The sequence below is a fragment of the Prenolepis imparis genome, unplaced genomic scaffold (genome assembly GCF_030444845.1).
Source record: "Prenolepis imparis isolate NDT839.2.m4 unplaced genomic scaffold, iyPreImpa1.0 SCAF_3, whole genome shotgun sequence".
NCBI lineage: Eukaryota > Metazoa > Arthropoda > Insecta > Hymenoptera > Formicidae > Prenolepis > Prenolepis imparis.
This window is the reverse complement of record NW_028141161.1, coordinates 16,042,929-16,057,646: the sequence shown is the minus strand read 5'-3', so window position 1 is coordinate 16,057,646 and position 14,718 is coordinate 16,042,929. Positions and strand designations below refer to the sequence as shown.

The 14,718-nt window shown below is 40.2% G+C and overlaps 1 protein-coding gene across 1 annotated transcript in view; it reads right to left on the bottom strand.

Moving 5' to 3' along the window:
* LOC145934343 (uncharacterized) overlaps positions 1 to 14,718 on the bottom strand; it is a 149,784-nt gene that overhangs the window by 59,298 nt on the left and 75,768 nt on the right. Inside the window, exons 4-6 of the mRNA XM_083034702.1 lie at positions 8,181 to 8,293; positions 2,297 to 2,514; positions 2,141 to 2,183 (exon numbers count right to left, since the gene is read on the bottom strand). Of these exons, the coding sequence (XP_082890828.1) occupies positions 2,511 to 2,514; positions 8,181 to 8,293 (117 nt within the window). The 3' untranslated portion in view covers positions 2,141 to 2,183; positions 2,297 to 2,510. The remainder of the gene's footprint in view (positions 1 to 2,140; positions 2,184 to 2,296; positions 2,515 to 8,180; positions 8,294 to 14,718) is intronic.

Below are 14,718 nucleotides of genomic sequence, written 5' to 3'. Positions count from 1 at the left end.
TCTATTAGAGCAGTCAGAGCCCCGAGGCATCGGCACCCCTCTGTCCATTCTCGCTACCGAACCGACAACCAAACTAGTCGCCGCTGGTCAGTGTTCAGTCAACGGGGTGAACTGCGTGTTCCACATTGCCCTTCAAGCTTCTTTCTTTAATCATGAACCGTCACAATATCGACGACAATGTATTTCAGGAGGTAGAAAATATTATTTTTTAATTTACAGATGTAAATATTTTACAATAAAATTTGCAGGACTGTGTGACAAACAAACTTACGAGAATATCGTACATAAATGTATGTCAGACGTGGGAAAAAAAATTGCAAGACAAAAATTTATATAGAAAATTCTATCATAAATTCGTGAAAAGTTCGCTCTGAAGTAACGTTAGATTTAAAATATCTTGGATTATAATTTCTCGTTGCGAAGAAATTAAAGAGTATCACGTGACGGAGTGGATGCGAAAAGGGATACGAGGAGGAGATGCGTGGATGATTGCACCGAGGTAGGAATGGAAAGAGATAGCGCATGCGGATATGGTAGTCGCGAGCATATATAAGTAAAGTTTGTTCGCAACTTATAATAGGGGCTCCCCCCTTCCCTCTTTCCATCGCTCTCCTATACCTTCCCCTGCACATCACTGGAAGGATGAGGTACCAAGGTTTGAAGCTACGTTACTCCCGCGGACGAACTTGCACGGTAATAGACCGTGTGCAGGTGCAATCTACGGCGGCAGGCAAATTGCAAAGAGGACTGGTGCAGGCGGGACGTGGTTATCGATGCTTTGTGCGCGATTCTCGCAGTTACATTTCCCGGCTGCACTCGCACGCGCGCGTGCATTCGTAGTGATGAGATGCACATGTAAGTTGCACACATATAGGTATGAGAAAAACGATAGTAAACAGTTACGATCGTGTAATCCCGTACGGTTTTCACTATGTCCGAAGACAGTACGCGAGTGAATGGGGCCTCTCCGTGATCTGCTTTTCGTTACACTGCGAGATTATCTGAATAATTATCTTATAGATGATGGTAACGCCCTTCGTCCAAGGGCACTATTTCGTGGCGGGGCCCATCGAGACCCTAGGCGGGGCCTAGTCGACCCTTGTAGAAGGGCGAATTGTGTAGATATGGACGTTGATTGATCCCGAAGGGAATTTATCGTAACTATTCCGTTTGTGTAGTGATAATGTCGATTAATCCCTTTCTAAAAAAAACATGTTAAGTCGATTCTCGCAAGTATTATTGCCTCTTTTCCGCGATGCTGATTAGCTGTTTCGATTCGCGTTGTGCGTTTCGTAGTATCGAGAGGCTGTCATCGCAAGGGTTAGCAATTTGACAGTTTGTTCGGAATAAAATTAAATAAAATAATATGTTTTAAATAATACTTTCTAATACTCTAAACTCGATTAATATTTTTAACAGTTATCAGCTGATTTCTGTCAAAAAATATTAATCGCGGATAAGGTATTTTATAACATATTATTTACAACATATTACTATTTTAATATTTTTAACATATTATTATTTTAAAATTTAATTCGCAAATTAACGTTTTATTAATATTTTTTGACAGAAATCAGCTGATTAAAGCGTTAATTTGCTAATTAAAATTTAAAATAATAATATGTTAAAAATATTAAAATAGTAATATGTTGTAAATAATATGTTATAAAATACCTTATCCGCGATTAATATTTTTTGACAGAAATCAGCTGATAACTATCAAAAATATTAATCGAGTTTAAAGTATTATAACATATTATTTAAAACATTATTTTATTTAATTTTAGTTTGAACAAACTGTTAAATTATTAACCCTCGCGATGAAAGCCTCTCGATGCAACAAATATAACGGCACAATGCGAATCGAAACAGTCAATCAGCATCGCGGAAAATGCAACAATACTTGCAAGAATCGACTTAACATGCTTTTTTAGAAAGGGATGTTATAATATTTTAAATTCGATTAATATTTTTGACAATTATCAGAGCTGATTTTTGTCAAAAAATATTAATCGCAGATAATATATTATAACATATTATTTAAAACATATGTTACTATTTTAATATTTTCAACATATTATACATATATACCCCCATTATCGCTATAAAAATGTTAAAAAATAAACAACATCTCACTCACCGATACTGCCAAAGCGGAGTTGTAGTACACAGCATACATTGATCTGAAAACAAAATATTCAAATTATGTATATACATATGTGTGTGTCGAATATCTCATAAACAAAATGTAGTTTAGAAAAAATGTAATTTAGGAAAAATGTTTTATTTTGCATACCTTACAGTTGCCCCGCTGTCGCTCGATGCCTCCCCGGGCCTCCTCCTCCTCTCTTAGTCCATGGTAGCACTCGCGACACTCACGAAAATACGAATAATTACGATCGCCCGATACTTTACACGGCACTCCCGACACGCGAAACTTTATACGGCATTCCCGATGCGCGACACTTTATTCCCGACACGACGCGTGAATCGCACTGTATATCGCAATGCTACCTGTAACAAATAAAATACATACATATTAGAATAATCTTATTATTTCGCATTATAACATACACAATATAAATGTATGTAAACTATATACGAGGGTAAATCAAAAAGTAAAGGGACAAATAAAGAAAAACACATTTATTTTAACCTATGTGGAAAATTTACATATCATTTTTCGACATAATCCCCACCAACATCGATACATTTGATCCACTACTTAATAAGCTTCTGTATTTCATCCTGGAAGAAAGATTTGGGTTGGATGCGTAGCCAGTTATGCACCACTGCAATGACCTTCTCATCCGAAGAAAAATTTTTTCCTCGTAGTGCTTCTTTTAATAAACCGAAAAGATGAAAAGAAAAAAGAAAGAAAAAGAAAAGAAATACTACGAGAAAAAAAATTTTCTTTGGATGAGAAGGTCATTGCAGTGGTGCATAACTGGCTACGCATCCAACCCAAATCTTTCTTCCAGGATGAAATACAGAAGCTTATTAAGTAGTGGATCAAATGTATCGATGTTGGTGGGGATTATGTCGAAAAATGATATGTAAATTTTCCACATAGGTTAAAATAAATGTGTTTTTCTTTATTTGTCCCTTTACTTTTTGACTTACCCTCGTATGTACACTAGAATTAACGATAAATATATCCACGGATCGCAACACATTCGCGCGCGCGAAAACAGATTAAGTTGGGTTATGTTGGCAAGAGATTTTGTATCGAATTTTTCGCAAAATATGCGTTTCGAACAATTACGACTAACATGATTTCAACGACAATAACGTTGAAATTATGATATGCGATTGATAAATATTACAATACAAAGGTTAGAAATCGTTTCTAACGATTATGCTTACTAATTAATCACAGCGGGACGCAGCTCCAACTGCCTGATACTCGCGGCGTTTCGGTAATGGCCGAGGCTACAAACATCGGCAACTTCACTCTAATAACGCGCGCGCGATACATGACTTATATAATATTAATAATTAATTAAAATTCGAAGGAGATTCGTTCGAAAAGATATAGCTTTAGAAAGAAAAAATATTAATCGAGAATAAGGTATTATAACATATTATTTACAACGTATTACTATTTTAAAATTTAATTAGCAAATTATAACATACACAATATAAATATAAATATGTAAGCTAGAATATTTAATTAGCAAATTTTCGCTTTATTAATATTTTTTGATAGAAATCAACTGATTAAAACGTTAATTTGCTAATTAATTTTTAAAATAATAATATGTTATAAAAATTAAAATAATGTTTTAAATAATTCGTTATAATACTTCAAACACAATTAATACTTTTGACAGTTATCAGCTGATTTCTGTCAAAAAATATTAATTGAGAATAAGATATTATAACATATTATTTACAATATATTACTATTTTAATTTTTTAACATATTATTTTAAAATTTAATTAGCAAATTAACGCTCTAATCAGCTAATTTCTGTGAAAAAAATTAATCGAGTTTAAACAAACTATATATATATATTTTTTTAATCATTCTTTTTAACATAAAATCGAAAAATGGCTTGTGTTGTCTAGTATTATAAATATAATAGAAATATGTAAAGATTATTTTTATAAAAAATAAATTATTTTTTTGTATATTAAAAATATTTCATTAATCGCAAAGACTTTTATGTAGAAACTGAGAATAGAATTTCTAATAAAAAATCGGAGTAAACAACAGGAGTAAAGTTCACGAGTTTTTAAATTAGTCGAATGATTAGAAAATGATTTGACCAAAAAAATTGCAGTGAATTTTATAAACTTTTATAAATAATTCTAAACCTTTCACTTTAAATAGAATAGATAATTCTCGACATAAAGAAATCTGCAAATTTCTTCGTAAGATTTAATATTTTATTCTTTCTCTATATATTTTCATCTTTTGCATTTATTTTCGACCATTTCAGAAATATTTAGATATTTTTCAGTTTCATTCACTCATATATTTATATATATATATATATATATATATATATATATATTTTGCAGAAAATATGAATATTTATATAAATATAGCTTATTGTATAGAGAAATAAAATATAATATTATAGAATTATGCTGCAAACAACACACAGAATAAAAACAACTTATTGAGACGCGTATAATTATTATAAAAAAATTATGTACCTTGTAAATAATATCTTTTCCTTGATATAATAAAGAGGGGGTGGATCGTAAACTCTTATATACGCAGTCGATATTAAAAATTTTCTATGCTTTTTCTGAGACACTGTATAGATGCCAGTCTGGTATAATTCTTACCGGCAACGCAGCTCGGAAGGGTTGAAACGGGTAACACCAGATAGCGTTTTGATCACGTTATAAAAAATTTACGTGAGGGGTGGCCGATACAAGGGGTGGCCAATGCGAGGAATGATCGATGCGAAGGGTCATGCATTTTTTTTTAAGTTTACCCACAGTTTTTATGATTATGGATTATATTGAAAAAACTTCACCACCCCTAATATTTGATTTGGTTTCACCCCCTAGTGTAATCTTGATGGGATCATAAAGACACATGTTTTTCATTGAACGTTGATTAATTTTTAATTGATATATTAATATATTATATTGCAAATGAATATATGTATTGTTGAATAAAGGTTGTTATAAACTCTTGTATTGATATCTCTTTCGTAAGATATTTTGTCTTGCAATAGGAGAATTAGCTACATATATACTTTTTTCATTTATTTCTATATTTTTACTTGAATAGATAAAATATCCTCTCGCAGCAAATAAATTATATTCTTTCTTTAGAAAGAAGCTTAATATCGAGGAGCTGTATATCCTGTGAAAATATCTGAAGGATTCAATTGATACCTCCGTTGAATTGCAAAAAGCACTCTCGACCCCATAGCAATTATTCGCCACCCTCGACTCGCTTCCCAAATTCTTCCGTCGGTCTGTCCGTCCGTTCGTTCGTCCCCTCCCGCCAGGAGAATTATTAAAACCCAGATTGAGACGAGAACGATCATCCACGAAATTCTCGCTCGCGGGCACGAAACGAAACCAGGCTTGATTCGCCCGCTAATCAGACCGGTATGCCCACCAGCCAGTTTCCTCCGCTTTGCGTTGCGCGGAGAATCGCATAATCTCCCAAAAACCAAACATTCGAAACTGCGTCGGAAACTCCATTTCTATGCAAGTGAAAGTAAGCAATAGAGACCACGACAAATGTTATTTTGTTTATGTGGAGATTGTAAATATTCCTCTTTTTAACGAATTACAATTAAGTTTATTTTGTAAAAAAATAATAAGTTATATAATAAGGCTAAACATAATGTCATTGCTATATAAAAAATTATTAACGTGCTAGTCTCATTGTTTATAATTACTTTTCAACACAAAAATTAATTAAGAGTTGTAAATAATTTTACCACGATAATACCGACATGTTTCTTAATATGTATATTTCCAATAAATCGGATCTTAACGTAAAATTCTCCCTAGAGACGCGGACTACTTTGAAGATCGCGGTCAGCGCGGAAAATTCGTACGATAGGCAGACTTTCTTTCAAGGCCAAGTCTTGCGGGGCAACAATTCCGCGTTTCTCGTGCTCTTTCTCGGAAAGAGCAACAAAAGACTGTTTTTCCTCTCCCTCTTTCTATACAGCTATAAAACGCTTGTTACTGCCGCTGGCTCTCGCAATGTTTAATAATTACTACGGCCGATGTGCGATGCGGAGTGAGGGAATAACAGTCAGATAAAGCTAAGAAAGAAAGAAAGAAAGAAAGAAAGAGTGGTCGATGGAGAAAGGAGCCGAAGGAAAAGGCGATGGCAAAGAAACAGAGAGAAAGAGATAGAGAGAGAGATAGAGAGAGAGAGAGAGAGAGAGAGAGAGAGAGAGAGAGAGAGAGAGAGAGAGAGAGAGAGAGAGAGAGAGAGAGAGAGAGAGAGAGAAAGAAAGAGAGAAGCTAAATGTTTAGGGCGAAAGGAACGGACGGCAGCGAAGCTATACGAAGGGGTCGAAGAGGGTGGTAAAAGTGCGCGGAGGCGGCGACGGGAGATGAGGCTGAAGAAGGACGTCGGCGGGGGCAAGCTCCGTAGACGAAGGTTAGAGGTGGCGAAGAAGGTTCGCTCTGGAAGAAACGGAGGCTAACGCGAAGAAGGAGCGCGAGCGAGAAAGCAGAAAAAGGAGAACGAGAAAAGACGAAGGGAGAAGGGGGAAAGGGACAGAGGAGAGAGGAAGCGATCCACGGCTGTTGGGATCTTCGCGAGAGCCAGGGAAGGAAAAAGGGGGAAAATAAATTGAAAGCAAAATTGTACTCGCACAAGAAAATGGAATTATTCCTCGACGCTGTTCCACCGAGATACGAAGAAAAAGAAGGGTAGCGGAGGCGGGAGGGTGGTAAGGTTGTCCGAGATGGATTCGGGCTCCATTGTGTTCGCAGGAAGAACCGGAAGAGGAGGCAAGGCGGCAGGGGGGGGTTGGTAGGATTGTTGGAGGAGGACGAGCGGCAGCGGTGCCGGCGAGAGGGATGGGAGGGTGAAAAGTGACGGCGGGAGGGACGGGGGGTGATGGCGATGGCGGGAGAAAGACTCGCGTTTCTTCGAGAAATTTTCTTACGGAGGGTAGCTGAGTTGGACGATAAAAGAAAGGCGCACCGGGCTTTTTTCGATCCTGCGGCTAATCATCGAAGATACTATTGCATATTCTCTCTGTATCAATAAAGACTTGCGGAGTCATTGCGATCCTCGTCGCCTGGCTGAACTTACTACCGGAGAAGGGACAAAGTGCGTTCATTTACTGGACGATTTAACTCTCCCATAGTTTCATTCTGTTACGCGCTCTTGAAAGCAATTCGCCAATGAGCTCGTGGATCGCCCTGGACCATTACATTTCTTCAAATCTCACTAGCTCGACAAATGTCTCTTCATGATCTCTACTATTCTACAATTTATTCGATATATAAATTTTTTGTTCCGTCATCCTCCTCTCTCTCTCTTCCATTTTCAATGAAGTTAAGAGAGAATCTAATAACATGGGAATCAAAAATCAAAGAGTGCATATACGCTGAACTTGCCGGTATCGTGAGAGACACCGATCGGCCCGTATGCGGTCCGTTCTTAAAGGTCTTCCAACAGCAACAGCAGCAGCAGCAGCGGCGGCGGCGGTGGCGGCAACGTCACGGGGGAACGCAGCCCGTAACTAAGTTCCGCCGATAATGGCAATTAACGGAAAACACACAACTGAGGTAATGATATTCCCACGCGTACATCGTAGTGCTCGTCGTCGCGTCTGGTTGCGTGCATGCGTGTTCATGCATGTGCATAAATATACACGCCGACGTCGACAGTGTGTGTCGATCGGGCGGGGTGGCACGAGAGGGTGGTTTCTGTGTACGCGCGCGAGCCTACCACCCAATAAGGACGCTCGCTCTTGGTCTTTTGAACGCGACCTCCGTGCAGCTGCCTTGTAACGTTAGGGTATCTATCTATCCATCCATTTATTGGGTGGCGGCAACGGCGAGGGGCGCAGGGGGTGGAGGGTAGGGGAGAGCGGCGGTAGGACAAGGTAGGTGGATGCCGATGACGGCGAGGGTGAATGGTAGGTACTTACGTCCTCTCAGCATCGCTAATTACTGAACGATACTACGCTGCGCGCGTGTACACACGACAGAGAACGCGGTATACTAACCTGAAGTTGTCGGAAAAATCGCCCGCATCGGGTTTCCATCTAAAAGATATCCTCTGAGAATAACCGCACGCCACGAGAGTACAACAGACGACGCTCAGAGAGAACGTTCGAATCTGAAACAAAAAAAAAGGAATACCTTTTAGATACTTTTTATTATCCTGATGTAAATTGATTTAATTTTTATTAAGTTAGATTCGATAATTATTTTATTTTATTATTTTTTTAAGTTAGATTCGATAATTGTCGATTTGTCAGATATTTTCAATAAATGGTCCATGATTGCGTATTTTATTAAGCAAAACGTCGATAAAAGTTGCTCACAAAAAATACGTTCTATTTTTATATTTTATGCGGATATTTTCGAGAAAGGATGCTATTGCGTGTTCGAATACTGGCAACAACCATTATTATTCGACACGGCTGCTACATTAGGACATTCGAACGGAGGGTAAATCGAAGCTTCATTTCCAAGGACAATCATTGTTTCAGCATCTTTCTTCCCCTTTCTGTTTTTCTCGCAGGCTTCGCTTTACTCCTCCCCCCTCCTACTCATTTCAAATCGAATAAATGGAACCCCTGTGTCGAGCTTACTTCTATAATTAGAATTAATTCTACTGTGATAGGAGAAGACGGTAAAAATAGCTCTCGGAGTAAAAAGATCAACTCGCTCCTTGATGTTGAAATAAAAAAAAATTAATGTAATTTCTAAAAGTATTACGCTTTTATTATTAACAGAACTGAATGAAGTCTATTAATTGTTCGCCAAAGTTTGCAGTAAACTATACAAGAGCGGCTTTTACGATAATTACGCTGTAAACGAGTATTTCGCGTCGGTGTTATGTCGGTGACAAAGCGCTTTGAAAGAAGCCACAAGAAACACGTACCAGCTAGCACCACGTGGCTTTGATATAGCAGGCTTACTGTACTTGCAATGTTGAAAGTGTGGCGCACTTTGCGAATAATTCTAATTAATTTATATTATCCGCATGTATATACAACACATTTCACCATAAAACATTGCGCATCAACAAGTAATAAAGCTACTCGACTACACGTCTTGCTGATAAATTTACGACACGTAATAGCTGCCACGAGCGGTGTGAAGGAATATTAATATTTTTCTCAGAGAGAGAGAATCCGAAAGTATCCTCTCTCTTCTTCTCTCTTTGCAGCTCTAAAAAGAAAAGAAAAAAGAAGTAGGATAAAGTAGGAAAAGATAGTCGCGCCGATGAAGAACCAGAGAGAGAAGCGAGAAAGATATAAAGCATACGAAATACAACTCCTAGACGGAGTAAGACGCGCGAGCGAGGCGGATTTACAGGCAAGAGCGAAAACCACAGGGAGTATAAGAACCCCTTAAAACATCCGTGCTGCTTCCATCTTGCCGATATTATTGACGTTTTTTGCCACCCCTATTTTTCCACCTCCTCCTCCTCCTCCGCCACCCATCGTCACGGTGGGGTCGCGCGGGGTGGTCCAGGGACGAAGAAGTAGCAGGGGTGAAGGGGATTGCCAGCTAGAAGCGAGAAGGGGGATGAGGATGGCTGCCGGATGGCGGTAGGGGGAGAGAGGGAGAGTAAGACGGCTCTTATTCGCGCGGGCTTTTTAGAATACTTTATTGACTGAGCCTTCGTGGAACGAGGTGGCTGCGGGGGGTGGCTGGAGGGTGGTACTGTCGGCGGACAGGCAGGGGTAAGAGGGAAAGGAGAAAGGAAGTGGGCAGGGGTGGCGGTGGTGCGCTTCGAAGGAAGGATGAGAAACGAGGGAAAAACATTAGGAAACGCCGCGAGCGAGACGAGGACGATGAGAAAAGAGAGAAAAGGAGTCGGTTGGCTTGCTCTCGTTTTTGAATTTAAATACCAGACCGTAAGAGAGGTGCCTCGGGTCCCCAGGAGCCCCTGCAGCCGGAAAACCCCCGTGACTCTGACACTGTCTTTGCGAGAAATTAATGAAGCGAAGTGGGTACCATGGCCGAGATGCCGGCAGCGCGCGGCAGCCTCTCCTTGATCTCTTTCTTCCCCTTTCTCGATTTCTCTTTATTCCACGCTGTCGCTCTCTCGTAGTTTCTCCACTCGCGAGAGACTAACACTCTCGCGCGCTTACTCAGGCGCAATATACAATGTGTAGAGATACAAATTCGACATGCATAATTTACATTTCAAGTCCAACAAAGTTTTATTTTATAACGATCAGATATGTGCGTGAAAGAATATTTTACGAGAGAGAGAAATCTTTGGTTGATAAAAATTAAATAGATTTAATCTTTTAATAAAACAACATTTCATTATTTTTATCTGCTATGTAAAAATCAAGTAATTCGATCTCTTCTTATATATCTATAAACAATTAAAATTGATGTAAATTAATTTTATCGATTTTATTAAATGACTGAGAAATAATATAACTTTATTAAAAAGCATATATATTTTACAAGTACGCTAAAACTTGCTTTCTTTGCTGCTCCGTGAAACTGAGGAAGTGATAAAAATAAAAAAGCGTGTTCACAGAGAATTGTCCGAAATCAGGAGGGGATTGAATTCATGCTGCGTAATGCGTGCCAGGATCTGGGCCATATGTCGAGTGACCCTTCGAACTGACCCTACAGCCGTAGCCAGGAACCATTTGCTCGGTACCTTCAATAAGATCACGGTACAGTCTTGATCACAAACTCCTCGAAACTGCTTTTGTGAAACTTTATTGAAGTCTCGTTGAAAGTGCATTGTTTTGGCATGCTTTTAGACAAAACTCATTTGATGATCACACACACAATCGCGCTATACAATATATATAGTTACAATTATAACATTATAAATATTATTTTATATTATTAAAATGCCCATAAAAAAAAAAATATATATATATATGTTGATGCTTATTTTCCATTGATTAAAATTGAATATTTATTGTGTTTTCAATTTTTTGAAAATTTTTAATTTTATCCACAAAATAATACGCGAAACAAGTATTATTATGAACAAAGAGAATCGTAACGTTTCTTTTGCGTTAATTCTTTTGCGAATAATCGTTACCGGAAAGGATACCTAGAGCTAGCCCATCTTTCTGGCGTTAAAACGGTTTACGAGCGTGTAATTGCCGCGTTCACCAACTTCGCTAAGCTTTCGCAAACATCATTATCCACTCTTCGCCTCGCGAGAATGTAATTAACGTCTTGCTTACGTGGTAACGTTGCGCCGTGAAAAATATCACGTCCGGCGGAATGTCGCGAAATAAAAAATACCTCGGCGGTAATCCGTCGACGAGGAAGCCGAATTTAAGCGGCTCTGATCGAGAATGATGAATTCCAAGGGTAATGAGGGTCGACGGCTCGGAACTCGGATCGAAGTCGATTTTGATTTTCATCTCCCTTCTTTGAGTACTTGGCTGGTGGACTCTCACCGAGAGAAAGGGTTCGGTAAGAAGAAAAGGGCAAGGGGAAGAGAAGGGGGAGCGAGAGGAAAAACAGAAAGAGGGCGGCCAAGAAGATGAGCGGCAGGAAGAAAGCGAGACGGAGATCGAAAAAGAGGACGGTGCCCCTTCTCCTCGGTTCGAGGTGGAAAACTTTCTAATCGAGAATTATGAAAGTTATTTGCTATGCCGGAGCTTTGGAAGAAGGGTGGTCTGACCGGGGTGGCGGGGAGAAACGTAGTAGGATAAAGGAAGAAGGATGAAGCTTAGCGGACCCGAGCGAAGAGCTCGGCGGAATCGGAAAAAAGGAAGGAACGCCCAAGGCAAATCGGTAATTTCGTTCTGCGCGTGCGGCTATGATATTTCCAACCGTTTGCCCCCCGCGCCGACCCCCCGTTTTCACCCCCGCGCACCGCCATCCCGTGGCCCGCTCTTACCCCTTGTCTTCTCTATACCACCCCTCCGGAGAAAGTAGCTAGACTCTCGAGCTCTGCAAAAGACAAGGCCGTGGGTGGGTGGCAAGTCGCGGAGATGGTGGGTGGGTGGGTGGGTGGGTGGTGCGAGAGGGACGGGGGATGCAAATTAAAATCCTCGCCATTTTCCCGTTTCTTATTTTCCCCAATGGTTCTCAACTGCGACGAGGCTACTGTGCCGGCCGATCAACGAATCTAAAAATCATACGACGTATAATATATGGAGAAAGAATATTGCAACACATATAATGTATATATGCGTTGCATATCTTTCTATCATGATATATAGAATTATCACAGCATGTAAGAATACTAATGTTATACTAGAAGATCGTATGCAAAGATGAATGATAGTTTAAAAATAAGCACTGCGACTAGTCTTCATCTATAGAAATATGTATAAATAAGTAAATCCATTTACATACATTTTTCTTTCAAGCACACACATATGTATTTCGCACATGTAAATTAATATAAAAATTTTGCATCGAAATAATGATTTGTCTTTTAATCAATTAAAAAAATACTCTCGTATGTTTAATCTCAATGGGATCAAAATCGAGATGAATCGGGAAAGAATATTTTTGCATTCCGTTCACTCTGTGAAAGAATAGAATTTTTTCACGATATCGAGAAGAGTATCAAGAGCTATTTTCATATATTTTGATATTCGGAGGACAGTTGTCGCGTCCGTGACAACAGTTGCATTTGACAACCCCGCGCGGCTCCGGACTAAGACAGATTAAGTATTTTAAATTGAAGAGAGGGAGAGACGTTCTGCGGCGGGGGCACGGGGTTGTCGGAAGGATTGGTGGCCGGACCGAGAGGGTGGACGAGGGCCGCGGGGGAAAGGGGGGAGCGGTAGCCGTCGGAGAGTCGGGGGCTCTTTTCCCTCCTTATCTGCCTCTCTCTTTCTCTTTCTCTTTCTCTTTCTCTCTCTCTCTTCGTTCTCTCCTGGCCGGAGGGAGTTCAGTTTTTATAATAAAGGACCGTAATTAATGCCGCCCTCCTTCCACCACCGTCTCCATCCGCCTTCGCCGTCTCTCTTCCTTCGTCAACCCCCGCGTTGGCCCACCTACCCCTCCCCCCGTCAGTTCTCACCGGCTCCCTGTCCCGGAGAAGGGGAATCGAGAACCGCCCTGGGCTCGACTTTTTCTTCCCTCGGAGCAAACGGCTGCAAAGTGTTTCGCCGTTTTCGGATTTCTTTTAGCAAGAATTCTTGCGATGGCCGCGATTCCACCCACGAAACGCCGATGAGTCAAATTTAGACGCAACCCCGCATATACATATACATAGATATACATACAACTGTTTATAACAACTTTGCGATATGACTTTAAAAATCTTGAAATCGAAGATATTGAAATTGAAAGAATATGTATCGTAAATCTCAGAAATCTATATAAATAAAGAATAATTCGAAAACGCTCAACATTTTTTCCCTTACTTTATATATATCTTGTTAAATAATATCGATATGGTATATTATATCTTATCTTGTTTCCACGCGATTCCGGCGGTTCAGTTTAATGCGCGCGAGTGTTTACTTGGATGTAAACGCACCGTCGTCGATAATCCGATGTGTAGGCACGAGGTAAATCGGCCGTGAAGCTTCGCGAGAGAACGCGAATGTTGTCGTTCGATTGTATCGATTTAATTTCACATCGCGCATTGTAGCGACGCGGTCGCGCCGTAAGTCCATTACCTTCATCGGGTCATACCTCACCCTCCCCTGCCACCCTTCGATCCCCTCGAGAGATTCCTGAACTCCGGAAACTTGAGTCTCCGACACCGAAATGGATGCTTTTGATACGCGCGATTTATCTTATCTACCTCGCCGAACGCTGTCCCACCTTTCGACGTGTACTCGTCTTACCTCGAAGGACACGTCTTAAGAAAGCCGATTGTGTCCATTAAAGTGTAGGCAGAATTTCGTGACGTGTCCTTCAAATCTTTTAGAACTGCTGTATGAAATAAAATGTATTGGGAATCTTTTAATCATTTTTTTTTCTTATAAAAAATGTAGTTAGAAATGTATGATGGGTAGAAAAATTCAATGTCGCGTCTAGTGAAAGCCCGTAATTAATCTCTATAAGAATACGAAAGTGTGAATGTATAATTATATAAGCTTATTTACGGTATTCATAAGAATCGTAAGCGTCGTCGAAGAAGGAACACATGCCAGCCACGTTGAAGCGTAACGATCGGTGCTACTCGAGGTAACGTTGTTTACCTGAAGGCTTCGCACGCAGCCGGTCTCTGCACGGCCGTTAAACGTCCGAAAAATCCCGGGCAGCGGCCGGGCGCGGAAACCGGTTCCGCGATTTTTATGGGGTCATCCGGGGCTGCTCGAGAAGGGGAGGTCATCTCTCATTGAGGTCAGGCTAAAGGAGCGGCGCCCTCCCCTTTTGCTACGCGCAAGCCGGCAGGCCGGCCAAGCATCTGGTCATCGAGAATTAAAAATTGCGAAAAAACTTACCTGACCAGTTCTACCGGGCCCCCTGGCATACCGGCGCACACGTGGACAAACCGTAAGGGTTATGCTAATGCGGAAAGGGCCGTTTGGACCGCGCGTCCTACTCTCTCTTTGTCTCCCTTTCTCTCTCACTCTCTCTCTCATTTCCTCCCTGTTCCTCCGACGTTTCTCCCTCTCCTACAAC